A 17,617-nucleotide genomic window follows, 5' to 3' on the forward strand; every position below is an offset into this window, starting at 1 on the left:
TTAATATGAAATGCTCAATATGCAGATTACTATACAATTGCAATAAGTTATTTAAAAATTTTTATATTGTAGAAGCAAGAGTTGGCAGTTTTTAAAATAATCTTATTTAGATATCATCTGCCTCATGGGAATTTTTTTTTAAATTATTTTTTGGAGGCTAATTACTTTACAATATCGTGGTGGTTTTGCCATGCATTCACATGAATCATCTATGGGTGTACATGTGTTCCCCATCCTGACCCTCCCTCCCACCCCCTTCCTCATCCCATCTCTCAGGGTCATCCCAGTGCACCAGCCCTGAGCACACTGCCTCATGCATCAAACCTGGACTGGCAACCCAGTTCACATATGTTAATATACATATGTTTCAATGCTATTCTCTCAAATCATCCCACCCTCACCTTCGCCCACAGAGTGCAACAGTCTGTTCTTTACATCTGTGTCTCTTTTGCTGTCTCGCATATAGGGTCATTGTTACCATCTTTCTAAATTCCATATATTGCATAGAAGTTAAATAAGCAGGGTGACAATATACAGCCTTCACATGTCCTTTCCCAAGTTTGAACCAGTCTATTGTTTCATGTCCAGTTCTAACTGTTGCTTCTTGACCTGCATACAGATTTCTCAGGAGGCAGGTCAGGTGGCCTGGTATTCCCATCTCTTAAAGAATTTTCCACAGTTTGTTGAGATCCACACAGCCAACGGCTTTAGCATAGTCAATAAAGCAGAAATACGTGTTTTTCTGGAATTCTCTTGCTTGTTTTATGATACAGCAGATGTTGGCAATTTGAACTCTGGTTCCTCTACCTTTTCTAAATCCAGCTTGAACATCTGCAAGTTCTCGGCTCATGTCCTGTTGAAGCCTCGCTTGGAGAATTGTGAGCATTACTTTGCTAGTGTTTGAGATGAGTGCAATTGTGTGGTAGTTTGAACATTCTTTGGCATTGCCTTTCTTTGGGATTGGAATGAAAACTGACCTTTTCCAGTCCTGTGGCCAGTATATATTATAAAACGGCCTTATTTTAGTTTTGTTTATTATATGGATTTGAAATAGTTAAATGTATTTTATATTATTATATAAATTCATGTATGTATATAAATATGTAAAATTGTATATTTATATATATGATTATATAAAAATAACTATTTTTGGAACAGGAAGTCATACACTCTAAGTAGAAAGAAGAAAATTAAAGTGACCTCTAACTCCATTATCACCTAACTATCAATTCTATTAACATTTTGATGTTTATGGTTTCAGACATTTTTTTCTGGGTATGTGCATGTGTGTCTGTCCATGAGAGTTTAACATATTACTAATATATGCACACTTAGTTTATATGAAAAATAGAATTGTTAGTTTACTTTTGTTTTTTGCTCTTTACACTAACTTACACAATTTCTCCATGCTGGCAAATATTTTTATATACAATATGAGTAGTGGCATAATATTGAGTTTTTGCATATATCATCATTTTTATAATCAATATACTGTTAATATAGGAATCATTTTAGGAATCAGTGAACTAAAATAGACTGGAATGGGTGAATTTAACTCACATGACCATTATATCTAACACTGTGGGCAAGAATCCCTTAGAAGAAATGGAGTAGCCCTCATAGTCCATATAAGAGTCTGATGTGCAGTATGTGGATGCAGTCTCAAAAATGATAGAATAATCTCTGTTCATTTTAAGGCAAACCAGTCAGTATCACAGTAATCCAAGTCTGTGCCCCAACCAGTAATGCTGAAAAAGCTGAAGTAGAACAGTTCTGTGAAGACCTACAAGACCTTCTAGAACTAACACCCAACTTCATTATAGGGGACTGGAATGCAAAAGCAGGAAGTCAGGAGATACCTGGAGTAACAGGCAAATTTGGCCTTGAAGGAGAAAACAAAGCAGGGCAAAGGCTAACAGAGTTTTGCCAAGAAAACGCACTGCTCGTAGCAAACTCACTCTTCCAACAACACAAGGGAAGACTCTACACATGGACATCACCAGATGGTCAATACCAAAAGCAGATTGATTATATTCTTTGCAGCCAAAGATAGAGAAGCTCTATATGGTCAGCCAAAACAAGACTGGGAGCTGACTGTGGCTCAGATCATGAACTCCTTCTTGCCATATTCAGACTTATATCGAAGAAAATAGGGAAAACCACTAGATCATTCAGGTTCAGCCTAAATCAAATCCCTTACAGTGGAAGTGACAAATAGATTCAAGGGATTAGATCTGATAGAGTGCCTGAAGAACTATGGACAGAGCTTCGTGACATTGTACAGGAGACAATGATCAAGACCATGCTCAAGAAAAAGAAATGCAAAAAGGCAAAATGGTAGTCTGAGGAGGCCTTACACGTAACTGAGGAAAGAAAAGAAGCTAAAGGCAAAGGAGAAAAGGAAAGGTATACCCACTAGAATGCAGATTTCCAAAGAATAGCAAGGAGAGATAAGAAAGCCTTCCTCAATGATCAATGCAAAGAAATAGAGGAAAACAATAGAATGGGAAAGACTAGAGATCTCTTCAAGAAAATTAGAAATACCAAGGGAACGTTTCATGCAAAGATGGGCACAATAAAGGACAGAAATTATATGGACCTAACAGAAGCAGAAGCTATTAAGAAGAGGTGGCAAGAATACACAGAAGAACTATACAAAAAAGATCTTCATGACCCAGATAACCACAAGGGTATGATCACTCACCTACAGCCAGACATCCTGGGATGTGAAGTCAAGTGGGCCTTAGGAAGCATCACTACGAACAAAGCTAGTGGAGGTGATGGAATTCTAGTTGAACTATTTCAAATCCTAAAAGATGATGCTGTGAAAGTGCTGCACTCAAATGACAGCAAATTTGGAAAACTCAGCAGTTGCCACAGGACTGGAAAAGTTCAGGTTTCATTCCAATCCCAAAGAAAGGCAATGCCAAAGAATGCTCAAACCGCTGCACAATTGCACTCATCTCCCACGCTGCCAAAGTAATGCTCAAAATTCTCCAAGCCAGGCTTCAACTGTATGTGAACCGTGAACTTTCAGATGTTCAAGCTGCATTTAGAAAAGGCAGATGAACTAAAGATCAAATTGCAACATCCGTTGGGTCATAGAAAAAGCAAGAGTGTTCCAGAAAAACATCTACTTCTGCTTTATTGACTATGCTAAAGCCTTTGACTGTGTGGATCAGAACTAACTGGAAAATTCTTCAAGAGATGGGAATAGCAGACCACCTGACCTGCTTCCTGGGAAATCTGTATGTAGGTTGAGAAGCAACAGTTAGAACTGGACATGCAAGGACACACTGGTTCCAAATTGGGAAAGGAGTACGCCAAAACTGTATACTGTCACCCTGCTTATTTAACTTCTATGCAGAGTACATCATGGGAAATGCCAAGCTCGATGAAGCACAAACTGGAATCAAGACTGCGGGGAGAAATATCAATAAATTCAGATGTGCAAATTACACCACCCTTAAGGCAGAAACCAAAGAGAAACTAAAGAGCCTCTTGAAGAAAGTGGAAAAGGAGAGTGAAAAAGCTGGCTTACAACTCAGCATCCAAAAAATGAGGTTCATGGCATCCTGTCCCATCACTTCATGGCAAAAAGTTGCGGAAACAATGGAAACAGTGAGAGACTTTATTTCTTGGGCTCTAAAATTACTGCAGATGGTGACTGAAGCCATAAAATTCAAGGACACTTGCTCCTTCGAAGAAAAGCTATGACAATCTAAGAGAACATATTAAAAATTAGCGAAATTACTTTGCCTACAAAGGTCTGTCTAGTCAAAGCTATGGTTTTTCCAGTAGTCATGTATGGATGTGAGAGTTGTACCATAAAGAGAGCTGAGGGGCAGAGAACTGATGCTTTTGAACTTTGGTGTTGGAGAAGACTCTTGAGAGTCCCTTGGACTACCAGGAGATCCAACCAGTCCATCCTAAAGGAAATGAGTCCTGAATATTCATTGGGAGGACTGATGCTGCAGCTGAAGCTCCAATACTTTGGCCACCTGATGTGAATAACTGACTCATTAGAAAAGACTCTGTTGCTGGGAAAGATTGAAGGCTGTAGGAGACGGGGACAACAGAGGATGAGATGGTTGCATGGCATCACCAGCTAGATGGACCTGAGTATTAGCAAGCTCTGGGAGTGGGTGATGGACAGGGCAGCCTGGTGTGCTGCTGTCCATGGGGTCACAGAAGTTGGACACAACTGAGCAAATGAACTGTGCTGATACTGTTAGTAAACATGTATGAAGGATAGTCCTGGTTTTGACAATTAATACCACTGTAGTTGCATTTCTGCATCTAAATCTTTGTGCATATACGTGGCTGATTTCTAGAAATTGAAGTCTTGGGTCAGGGTGTAAGGAAAGATATTTAGTGACTTGGGAGGAGATAGTTGGTACACTTGGTCCCAGTCAGAAACTTGCCTTTTCTAAGTGTCACACAGTCATATCAGTTGCAGATACAAAGCTTGTGACCATAGAAATGTGGTGCTCCTTGGGTCTACCACAGGATGTGACCCCCAGCTGAAGTGTGGGTGTTTTCAGGCTGGTGGATCTGATCTCTACAATGCTTCTGACTTCAGAGACCAAGCTCCTTCCCAATAAAAGCAGGAAATAAGCAAGTTTTTAATGAGCTATCATTAATTCATGTATTTGTGTTTTTTTGCATCCATTGCTTTCCCAGTGTCTTCAGGGGGCCTTTAAAAATCCCTGAAACAAAATGTCCAGGTATGACTCTATAAATTGAGGTCAGAGCAGATATAGAGAGAATGAACAAAGTCAGCACCAGCATCTATTTTGACTGTAGACATCTGTGCCCGATAGTCCTGCAGAGTAAATACAATTGAGCTATAAGTTTCTTTCTTACCTTCCTATTAGATGTAGCTGGAAAAGAAATGCAGTCATTTGCAAGAGTAACATTGGTCACAGGTAGAAAATATGCCAATTCTTCCAGGATAAATGTTTCCTGATAATTGAGTTTAAAAAACATGTTTGATCTCCTTATGGAGTGTAGCTGAGTTAACCTTATACTTTATCATCTAAATCAGGACACTTTAGAATGGGAAAGGGGCATCATTAATAACTGTGTTGGGGGACTATCCAACACACTCAGTGCTGAGGATCTGAGTTCAATCCCTGGTCAGGGACCTAAGACCTCACAAGCTGTGCAATGCAGCCATTAATAATAGTAATAATGGTTATACCAAACAACAGGTGTAAACTGGATGGCCTAATGAAAAAGACAGAGTGTTATCGACAGTAATCTTGTTGAAAGTGTATTATAGTAAGATCTGCCACAGCCGTCTTCTAGAAAATGGTTCTCACATATATATGTATCTCACATATTCTCTATCCATTCATTTGTCTATGTAGTCCTCATTTTTAGTAAAGAACAACTATTACTGCATGAACACTGAATTTCAGAAATCTCAATTATATTTTCTCCTACAAAATGTTATTTTATATCAGGTATTTAATAACAGGCATACTATGTTTTATACTAGGGTTAAAACTCATTTGGACTTCGCAAGTTGTCACAGTGGATAAGAATCCACTTGCCAACACAGGGGACACAGGGGACATAGGTTTGATTCCTGGTCCAGAAAGATTCCTGGAGTAGGAGTAGGGGGGGTGTTTGGATCTGAGTAGAGAGATCTGTGATATTTATAGTTCCACAGTGGTACCCTCAGTTTATTGCATGGGAGCAAGACAGAGAAATTATCTTCTAAGACATACAACTATGGGAGAGGGTGGAAATTTAGGATGGAACAGTCCCCCTTCTGAGATGTACCACTGGATGATTTGAGGAATGGGGAAGTCAGAGAGGTTCACAAGCTACCAATGATAAGATAGCATTAGAGAAGAATGGGGAGGTGTCAGAGTGGTCACGAGGGACTTCAGGGTATTTCACATTCAGTACATACAGAGGGTTTCCTTCCAGTAAGAACAGTCAGGTGTCCAATGAGGTGTGACTTCTGGGTAAAGATTTTCCCACAGTCACTGCATTCATAAGGCTTTTCACCAGTATGAATTCTCTGATATGTAATCAAGACTGACTTTTAAGTGAAGCCCTCTCCACATTCAGTTTAAACATAAGTTCTTTGTGTAGTCTGAGTCTTCTGGTGGATAAGGAGACTTGATCTTCTGGTGAAGACCTTCCCACATCTGTGCAGGTATGGGTTTCTACCCTGTGTGAGTTTTTCTATGCTCATGCATTTGATTTGGAAGGGAAAGATGTCCCACAGTCACTGCATTCATATGGCTTCTCTCCACTATGAATTTTTTGATGTGCAATCAAGTGGGTCTTCTGGATAAAAGCCTGCCTACATTCAGTGCATATGTAGGGTTTCACTCCTGTATGAATTCTCTGATGCAACCTCACTATTGACTGATGAGTGAAACTCTCATCACATTCATTGCATTCATAGGGTTTTCCCACAGAATCGGCTGGACAAAGAGGTGTGGCTTCTGAGTGAAGACCTTTCCACATTCACTGCATACATAGGCTACCTTCCCAGGAAGAAATTTTCAATGAGGAATGTGTTCTTATTTCTGGCTGAGGGCTTTCCCACACTGATTAGGTTCACAGAATTTCTCGTTTAGATGAGAATTAATATAGTTAGTATAGAAAAAGGAATCAGTAAAATTTGACTACAACCAATACGTCTCAAGGTTTTTCTTATGTTACTTCTATTAGGACTTGTAAGTTTAACCTACACTTCAAATCATTTCCAAATGAATCGCTTTAAGGGGTTGTTCTTAAGAACTAACTATGGGCTCATATAAGTTATTTTTCCAGTGTACTTACATTCACAGTCTCTATACTTATTCAATGTGTTCTTATTGAGGAAAGCAACATGACACAAATGTCTATTTTGGTTTTCCTTATATTTATCTGGTCATGATATTGTCACAGTTTTTATTTAAAATGAATAATCATTTTAATTAAAAAGAAACAATGAATAATTCCTCTTGAATTCATCCAGTTTCTCATTGTGAAATGAAGCTTTTACAGTAATCTACTGTATGATTTCAATCTCAGGTTTCTCTCTTTTAGGAGAAAAAGAAGGCAAAATTCAAACTTAGAACAGTTAGCCAAATATAGAGAAGCTACATGCAACCGATCCAGGTTGGACACAGGGAAAGCAGATGATGATGATGATGATGATGATGATGATGATGATGATGATGATGATAGAAAACACTCCTATGGTTCTTCATTTATGCTATGTACTTATAGTTTTTAGGACATAGCAGGCACTGTTCTATGTGACACAGAAGTGTGTACACACATATGAACTCATTTAATTCTCTCAGAAACCATGTGAGCTAGATACTATTACATATTATTTAAAAGAGGAAACTAAAGCCCAGAACAAGTAAATAATTTTCTCAAGATGATATGGGTCATATGCAGGAGAGATTAAAACAAGGCAGCATGTCTCCACTTACATAGACTCTGGTACGCATTTGGGGGCTTCCCTGGTGGCTCAGATGATTAAAGAATCCACCTGCTAATGCAGGGGACACAAGAGACATGGGTTCCATCGCTGAGTCAAGTAGATCCCCTGGAGAAGGGAATGGCAACCCACTCCAGTATTGTTGCCTGGGAAATCCCATGGACAGAGCAGCCAGGTGGGCACAGTCCACAGGGTCACAAAGAGTCGGACACGACTGAGTGACTAAACACGCACCTACATAGTACCCATTTAGTTCTTCCAACAGCTCAGCTTTACTCTAAGCAACGTACTGACTCACCTGGAAGGGAAAATCACTGATGCTTTGTACAGAAGATGAAATACAATAGGTTTTAATATTAAATAGAATGAATAAGTTATGCTATTATCCCATTATACCAAATTTTAAAATACTGAGCCTGATAGGATCATGAAATCCAGTTTGTTTTCCTCTTTTAGTTAGGCTAAAATAGTGAAATCTAGAACTATGTCTTATCTCTGCCAAACTTTACTATTCTTTCACTCCTATGGTGTACTCTTTATATCCACAAGCCTCATTTCATTTATTCTATAGATCTTAAGCATCCCAATTCGTAGGCATGGATTGAGACTTTTCCCAACTTTCTACTTCATTTAGTATATATGTACAAAATTCACTAGAGCCAATAATATTTAGTTACAGCCAACACTATTCAATGTAAACAGTTAATGCCTGTGCTGAAAATAATTATCTTTAACAGTCTGAGCCCATAGACTTCCTTATAAGCACACAAATAGAGTCATCAGTCTGGAAACATAGCTGTGAATGTGAGTTTGTATTCTGCCAGTCATGAAGGTGAAAGTCGCTCAGTCGTGTCCAACTCTTTGCAACTCCATGGACTGAACAGTCCATGGAATTTTCCAGGCCTGAATGCTGGAGTGGGTTGCCTTTTCCTTCTCCACGGGATCTTCCAAACCAAGGGATCAAACCCAGGCTTCCCGCATTGCAGGCAGATTCTTTACCAGCTGAGCCACAAGGGAAGCCCAAGAATACTGGAGTGGGTAGCCTATCTGTTCTTCAGAGGATCTTCCTGACCCAGGAATCAGGACACTGTCCCCTGCATTGCAGGTGGATTGTTTAACAACCGAGCTATGAGGGAAGCCACTAGTCATGAACGCGTCCTCAAAATGTCCAACTTATTCCCCAATCCAATAATTATTCACATACACTAATTCCATTAATTTGGCTCTTTCTGCTCTTTGTGACAGTTCAAAATATACATGTGATTCATAGATCAGTTAAGAGCACTGTGCTCTGAAAATTAGTCCACAGTCTCACCACAACTTTAGAGAGCCATAATTTTCTCTGCATTTTAAAAGCAGACATTATCTATGCTGTCCACCTTGATGCTTTCTGAGTGAGAGTTGTCTGCTTCACTAGAGTGATTAATGAACAAGTCTGAATTCTTTTTCGTTTTCAAGCCATTTCCCTCCTTCCTACTAACAATCTGTTTCTTTGAACTCTTTGTAACATGCTTTAAAAAAAAAAAAACCCACTGAAACATCTCCAAAAGACTATCAATGTCAGTACTTGAACTGGTTCCTCCATTTTTCTACTACAAAATTTAAGGATAAAATATTATTAATTTTTTATTCTTAAAGTTTTCTCATAGGTATAGGATAGAATATAATCATGTACCACACAATCTAAAAACATTATTTTTAAAGATATATTTCTGGAAAGAATGTACAAAATGATTAACATTGGTAGGCCCTGGGGAAGAGAACCGGGGAGTAGAGGTGAGAGTAAGATGTTTTAGTGTGTACTCTTTCACACATCTGAAATCAAAGTTTGTCAATGTGTCATCTCTCCAAAAATTTTAAATTAAAAATTAAAATAAAGGGGGAAAATTTTTATTTGCTCTGAGTTCTATGGGATGGTGGGGGTGAGAAAAGGAAAAGAATATTAGATACTGGAGTGATTAAGGGCCCAATTTTTTGGAACAGGTGAAGCCTGTATCTAAATAGAGCCCTAAATAATCAATAGCCTAGACACAGAGAGAAATTTCCTATGTAGGAAGCTTTAAGAAAACTGGAGTTAAACATGAGTTGTGGAAGATACAGAGATATACGTTTGAGTTGGCAATAAGGGGCCTGCTGTCATTAAGAGGAAAGTTTAATTATCATGTGCTACATAATAGGTAGTAAGTGCAATTTTATTTCATAAGGCTAGTACAAGATAAATGCCATGGTTTAGGCAATGAAATCTGTCAGTAGCACCTCAAATGAACTTGTCAAAAAATGGAATTAGTTATCCCATTAAGAACAGAATAATCCAATCAGGATACAATATGGACTTGTTTTGTGGTGACATAGATGGGACTTAAAAAAGGGGGGGGGGTCATTTAAATGACACTTTCAAAAAGAGAAAAAAAGAGGAATTGCAGAGTGAAGAATATTGGAGAACAATATCTGATTTGGGCAACGATGATTACAGTTAATATATTCAGAATGAAGGAAGTGCACAGCTGTGAGAAATGTCACTCTACACAGGTAAATTTTGGTACTAAGGTACAGTCATAATGCAAGGACTGAAGGGATCACTATATGAGTCAGTAGAATAGGAAAATAAAACGTGTTCAGAATGGATGGGAGATTCCCTTAAGGAAGGGAAGAGCAGAGGACAGTAGACAGGGCCCTTCAGCTAGAGGGAATGGAAGGAAAAAAGTTTGTAAAAAGAAAACAAGGTGCTCATCAACAAGGAAAACACAAAATATCTACAGTTACAAATGGATAGACCAATAAGAAGAAGCACTTCACAGAATGGAATCCCATGTGGATGACAGATACAATTAACATTCAAAGTAGCTGATTATAAGAGAAATTAAAACACCACAAAGTTAGCAGCTGAGAATGAGGTATAGGGTGATGAGCAAGAGTATAGGATCTGATGTCAGAGTTGAGATATGTAAAACAAAATGAGGTTGGCCTTAGATGACATTGGGAAGCTGGAGAGGAAATGGAAAGGGATTGGCAGGAGCAAGGGCAGAATTGATTCTTTTGCAAGGAAGCAGATCCATGAAATCCAAATACATAAGGACAAATAGTATGGTGGGTGGGGGGGGCAGGACAAAAGCAGCACAAAATAGTAGGGAAGGAAAAATATAACTAAGAAAGCAAGGTCCTGAGACGGTAGTGTGACATATGATCTAGAGTACAGGCCTGGGGGGAGAAGGGCAGAATACTCTCCTGCCAGAAAGCCAAAGAAGACAATGGGTCATACTAGGAGATGGCATTTAAGTATTAAAGGGGCTTCTGTTAACTCTGCCTAACCAACTCTAAAAGTTTAGAGACTTTTTTTTTTACAGAAACAGTTTTTTTTTTCTGTGATTATTATTATTATTATTTTTTTAATGTTTAAGATTATAAGGATTTTTATTTACCAAATAAGTTTGAGAAATTCCAATTTAAATGGGAAAATATAGGCATAAAATAATAAAATGCAAAATAGGATTATTTTTATTAGTTGGAGGCTAATTACTTTACAATACTGTAGTGGTTTTTGCCATACATTGACATGAATCAGCCATGGATTTACATGTGTTCCCCATCCTGAACCCCCCTCCCACCTCCCTCCCCATACAGTTTTTAATGAATCTGTAAATCATAAAGCTCTCATTTCCAAATAAAAACAAATTCCACATCATGTAGATGTTTATAGTGACTAGTTTATCTAAACATATATACAGGTAAGATGTTAACTAAAATTCTGTGACAAATATGCTTTTTCTTAAATACCAAGAACATTAGAGAATTAATGCAGAGTCCTGAGGATAATCTAGTAGTCACTAAGTTTTTCTTCAGTCTTCACTTAAGAGGCTGTTATTTCCAGCACAGGTAAGCAGGCACAGTCTTTCATATGATCAAACACTGGAATCTTTGACTGCCTCCATAACAACTGACTTGCAAACAAGTAGCCAATCACTCTAAGAATGTGTTAAGTGAACAACTTGCAAACCCCAGGGATGGATAAACCCTCAGAATGCATTAACAACCATAGCAACTGCAATGAGACCTCTCAAAGCAGTATAGTTCAAAATAAAGATTTTAATTAAAATTGGCATAGGCACAATTTTCCCACCCATTTGTGTATGTGAAGCATTTAGTGAACATTTCCACTCGAAAAAGTGAAACAGAAAACCGGATACCATGTTTGACTAACTACAGAGCCTTCAACTGAGGAGAGAATATCTCTGCTGACCAGAGCCAGTTTATAGGGAAATGAATTTGGTGCTCCAATCTTCTGCTTTGTGTCCTCTGTTCCTTGATTCATGCTTTGGAACCTTTGGCTTCACTTTTGGTTTCCTCAGATTGATTGCCTGCGGGGTGGGGGTTGGGCCTGCTGACCCTGCCCACTTGAAGAGGCAGCCTGCTGTTCTGCTTGCTGCTTTAACACTACCCAATCAAATGCATAGTCATATTGGTAATTCAGGGTCCTGAAAAGAAGGCGGAATAGCCGCCTCAGATATCTGTAATCCGGGGCTTCCTCAAAGGACAGCGCGCGACAATGCTTTAAGTACATGGCAAATTGTATAGGAAAGCCGTCACATAAAACATCAACAGGTGTGGTTATCTTCATATCGCTAATCTTTTCAAGTGTTTCCTTCATTGTTGCAGCCTGTAGTCCTTGCCATGGCAGGCTGGCTCTATTAAAATACATCAAAACATATCCTAATGATTCCATGTCATCTCGGCGACTCTGTCGACCAAGATGTGCAGTGATGCTAGCATAGAGAGGTGTGCCAGTGAGACTTTTACCCTTTTTGTACCGTATGTGTTGCCCCGTCCTGGGGTCTCTGTACTTCTTGGCCAAACCAAAATCGATAAGGAATAACTGCTTCCACTGCTGCCCAGTACCCATTAGGAAGTTTTCTGGTTTAATGTCTCTATGTATCAGATTGTGTGTATGCACATATTCGAGTCTACTGATCATCTGATCAGCTAACATAAGTACAGTTTTCATAGTGAACTTTCTTGAACAGAAATTGAAGAGGTCTTCAAGGCTGGGTCCCAGAAGATCCATGACGAGCACATTAGAGTCCGCTTCCTGACCAAACCACCGTATCTGGGGGATGCCAACCCCACCTTGAAGAAAATCATAGAGCTCCTTCTCATATACCAACCGGGGCTGCCTCGCATCCTGTGACTCTAGTTTTACCGCCACTTCTTCGTGGTTGGTGAGGTCTATCGCCGAGTAAACGTCCCCGAAGGAGCCACACCCGATCTCCCGAACCAGTTTATATCTCCCTCCGACAATGGAATCGGCCTTGAGTCCGCTGCTGCTCGCCATCCTGAGAGACAAAGACAGGATTGGGGTTAAGCTCCGACACCTCTAAGGGGACGATGGACGCCCCTCGGGCTCGTCCACGGAGCAAGGCCGTGAAGGCAGGCAGGAAACAGAAAACGCTGGCTGTTTCTCAGCGTTACAGGGCCCAGAATCGGCCGAGGGGACCCTGACCACCGCTACTGTCAGATGTCTTTTCACCAGCCCACCGACCGTTGAGGGGGTTCTCACCGTTAGCCGGCTGAGACTCTGGCTTCTGGCGACGACTTCAGGGCCTGGTAAAGGGGAGCTGTGAAGTTATGGCGGCGATACCACCGCCACCAGTGATGACGATTCCCGCCAGGAGGGACCCTTGTCACTCCGCCGGCGCTGCCATCTTGTTATAACGGCTGCAGCCAACACAAAGTGCCCCGAGTTCCCGGCAGGTGCTTCATGGCGCAGAGAATTCTGGGAAAGGAATCACGGGCGCTCTTAGAACCTTCAAGACAGGTTATCTTCAGAGTCTTTAGAAGGCATCAGCCTGTCCTAGAAAAACAGATCTACTCCACGTCCCCCAGCTACTCAGGTCACACATCTGAGCAGCCGTGATGTGGGGTTTCCTCCTCCAGTGTCCATGGGCCGTCTCCTTGCTCCAGCTTGAAGATGACCTCTGGTTTGCGAGCTTGGTTACCTGTGAACAGGACATGATACAGGATTGGGTCCAGTTAACTGGGTTTCAGGGCCTTTCAACCACGCCCCTATTTGCTCTTCAGGAAAGTAATCCCATTTCCCTGGGAATAGAGTAATAATCAAAGAAGTATAAAAGGACTGAAGTATCTCAGGCAAATCAAAGATGACACCATTATACACTTCAGATGCCCCAGAGCATTCAGCAGCTGAGAACGGAAGCAGCCTCCCTGAGGCCCCTGGAAAGTGCAGAGGGCAGCTGTGCTTACTGACCCATTGCACACAGTTGGCTGTAGGTCTCCAGTGTCGCATCCTGGCCCAGGCACCTCTGTACAGGGTCCAAGTGTTGCCACTCCTCCCTGCTGAAGTCTCCAGTGACGTCCTCGATGACCCCTGTTACAATACCATCCCATTCAAGGTGACATGGTCAGCACTCGTGGTTGGATGGAAGAGAACTAGGAAGTTAGTTGTCTTGAATGATTTTCGCTGTGATATGCTATGCTTATTAAATACCTAGTTATACCTAACATTGTGCAGGGTAAAAATATTTAAAGCTATTCATTTCTCTTATTCATCATGTGTTAAATTCAATCAGTAAATCATTATTCAGAAATTAAAATTAAATTAGCTTTTCTAAATCTTCTAGTTCTTTTAGGAAATACTTAGAATTCATTTCTTAAACAGGTAGGTATGAGACATGCTAGGTTCTTTGGCCAGTGCTGTGTGCTAATTCGCTTCAGTCCTATCCGACTCTTTGTAACCCCATGAACTGTAGCTTACCAGGCTCCTCTGTTAATGAGATAAATCCACATACCTATGGACACCTTATCCTTGACAACGGAGGCAAGGATATACAATGGAAAAAGTCAACCTCTTTAACAAGTGGTGTTGCGAAAACTGGCCAACCACTTGTAAAAGTATGAAACTAGAAAACTTTCTAACACCATACACAAAAATAAACTCAAAATGGATTAATGATCTAAATGTAAGACCAGAAACTATAAAACTCCTAGAGGAGAACATAGGCAAATCACTCTCCGACATAAATCACAGCGGGATCCTCTATGACCCACCTCCCAGAATATCGGAAATAAAAGCAAATATAAACAAATGGGACCTAATGAGACTTAAAAGCTTTTGCACAACATAGGAAACTATAAGCAAGGTGAAAAGACAGCCCTCAGAATGGGAGAAAATAATAGCAAATGAAGCAACAGACAAAGGATTAATCTCAAAAATATACAAGCAACTCCTGCAGCTCAATTCCAAAAAAATAAATGACCCAATCAAAAAATGGGCCAAAGAACTAAACAGACATTTCTCCAAAGAAGAGATACAGATGGCTAACAAACACATGATAAGATGCTCGACATCACTCATTATCAGAGAAATCCAAATCAAAACCACAATGAGGTACCATTACACGCCAGTCAGGATGGCTGCTATCCAACAGTCTACAAGCAATAAATGCTGGAAAAGGTGTGGAGAGAAGGGAACCCTCTTACACTATTGATGGGAATGCAAAGTAGTACAGCCACTATGGAGAACAGTGTGGAGATTCCTTTAAAAACTGGAAATAGAACTGCCATATGACCCAGCAATCCCACTCCTGGGCCTACACACCGAGGAAACTAGATCTGGAAGAGACACGTGCACCCCAATGTTCATCACAGCACTGTTTATAATAGCCAGGACATGGAAGCAACCTAGATGCCCATCAGCAGACAAATGGATAAGGAAGCTATGGTACATATACACTATGGAATATTACTCAGCCATTAAAAAGAATTCATTTGAATCAGTCCTAATGAGATGGATGAAACTGGAGCCCCTTATACAGAGTGAAGTAAGCCAGAAAGATAAAGAACATTACAGCATACTGACACATATATATGGAATTTAGAAAGATGGTAACGATAACCCTATATGCAAAACAGAAAAAGAGACACAGAAATACAGAACAGACTTTTGAACTCTGTGGGAGAATGTGAGGGTGGGATATTTCAAAAGAACAGCATGTATACTATCTATGGTGAAACAGATCACCAGCCCAGGTGGGATGCATGAGACAGGTGCTTGGGCCTGGTGCACTGGGAAGTCCCAGAGGAATCGGGTGGAGAGGGAGGTGGGAGGGGGGATCGGGATGGGGAATACGTGTAAATCCATGGCTGATTCAAGTCAATGTATGACAAAACCCACTGAAATGTTGTGAAGTAATTAGCCTCCAACTAATAAAAAAATAAAAAAAATTTAAAAAAAAGTTACCAGCTGCATTAGCCCCTAAAAGTGAGCCAGCTTGTCCTTAGAAACTTTCAAGTCAGGCATTGAATTCTAACTATGAAAGTCCTAGATGACATCTTCTTCTGCTATAAAGCTGTTTCACTACAGTGGAAATTTGTTGTTTGGTGTAGCCACTTTTATTAGTTATTTTAACTAGATCTTCTGGATAAGTTGCTGCAGCTTCTACATTAGCACTTGCTACTTCAACTTGCACTTTTATGGTCTGGAGACAGCTTTCATTAACCCTCATGATCCAACCTCTGCTGGATTCAGACTTTTCCTTTGCAGCCTCATTCAACCCTCTCAGGCTTCACAAAACAGAAGAGTTACAGCCTTGCTCTGAATTAAGCTTTGGCTTAAGAGCATGTTGTGGCTGGTTTGATCTTCTATCCAAAGCATGAAAACCTTCTCCATATCAGCAGTAAGGCTGTTTCTCTTTCTTATCATATGTGTTCACTGGAGCATCACTTTTAATTTCCTACAAGAACTTTGCCTTTGCATTCACAACTTCAGTAACTGGTATAAGAGGCCTAGCTTTCAGCCTGCCTCAAATTCTGATGCACCTTCCTCACTAAGTGTAATCATTTCTAGATTTTGATTTGAAGTGAGAGACTCTTCCTTTCACTTTAACACTTAGAGATAAATTGTAAGTTTATCAACTGGCCTAATTTTCAATATTATTATGTCTCAGGGAAAGAGAGGCCTGAGGAGAGGGAGCAGGACAGGAAGCAAGGCAGTTGGAACACATACAGTTATCATCTAAGTTTGCCAATCTAGTGTCATGGATTAGTAGACACATCAAAGATCACTGAGCATAGATCGTTATAACAAGTATCATAATAATGAAAAAGTTGGAAATATTGCAAAAATTACTGTAATGAGTCGCAGAGACAGGCAGTGAGCAAATGCTATTGGAAAAATGGTGCCAACAGACATGCTGAATGTCCAGTTGCACACGAACTGTCAATTTGTTTTAAAAAAAAAAAACCAAACCCACAGTACAGAAACAGACTCATAGACACAGAAAACAAGCTTAATGGTTACCAAAGTAGGAGGTGTTAATTGGGAGTATAGAATTAACAGATGTACATTACCATATATAAAAGACATGTGTACTCCAATGTTCATCGCAGCACTGTTTGTAATAGCCAGGACATGGAAGCAACCTAGATGTCCATCAACAGAGGAATGGATAAGAAAGTTGTGGTACATGTACACAATGGAATATTACTCAACCATTAAAAAGAATACATTTGAATCAGTTCTGAGGTGGATGAAACTGGAGCCTATTATACAGAGTGAAGTAAGCCAGAAAGAAAAACACCAATACAGAATACTAACGCATATATACGGAATTTAGAAAGATGGTAATGATAACCTTATATGCGAGACAGAAAAAGAGACACAGATGTACAGAACAGTCTTTTGGACTCTGTGGGAGAAGGCGAGGGTGGGATGATCTGAGAGAATAGCATCGAAACATGTACATTATCATACGTGAAACAGATTGCCATTCCAGGTTGGATGCATGAGACAGGTGCTCAGGGCTGGTGCACTGGGATGACCCAGAGGGATGGGACGGGGAGGAATGTGAGAGGGAGGTTCAGAATGGGGAACACATGTAAACTCATGGCTGATTCATGTCAATGTATGGCAAAAACCATTACAATATTGTAAAGTAATTAGCCTCCAACTGAAATAAATAAATTAAAAAAATGGGTGGGGGAGAAGAGGGAAAGGGTGAGATAAATGGAGAGGGTAGCATGGATGCATATACAGTAACACATGCCAATAGATAGCCAATGGGAATTTGTTCTATGCCTCAGGGAACTCAAACTGGGGCTCTGTAGTAACCTAAAGGGGTGGGAATAGGTGGGAGGTGGGAGGGAGAC

General features: G+C 40.2%; 1 protein-coding gene and 1 pseudogene across 1 annotated transcript; both read right to left on the minus strand.

The window, feature by feature from the left end:
* Window positions 1-17,617, minus strand: part of LOC122690454 — a 56,964-nt pseudogene that overhangs the window by 4,870 nt on the left and 34,477 nt on the right.
* Window positions 11,802-12,788, minus strand: LOC122689558 (casein kinase I-like). The gene has a single exon (XM_043896118.1). It carries the CDS (start codon window positions 12,783-12,785, stop codon window positions 11,802-11,804), a length of 984 nt encoding a protein of 327 aa, XP_043752053.1. The 5' UTR covers window positions 12,786-12,788.

This window comes from Cervus elaphus, chromosome X, assembly GCF_910594005.1.
Source record: "Cervus elaphus chromosome X, mCerEla1.1, whole genome shotgun sequence".
Taxonomy (NCBI): domain Eukaryota; kingdom Metazoa; phylum Chordata; class Mammalia; order Artiodactyla; family Cervidae; genus Cervus; species Cervus elaphus.

What these genes read in the sequence shown, in the direction of transcription:
- LOC122689558 (XM_043896118.1), bottom strand. Translation starts at nt 12,785, where the DNA reads ATGGCGAGCAGCAGCGGACTCAAGGCCGATTCCATTGTCGGAGGGAGA.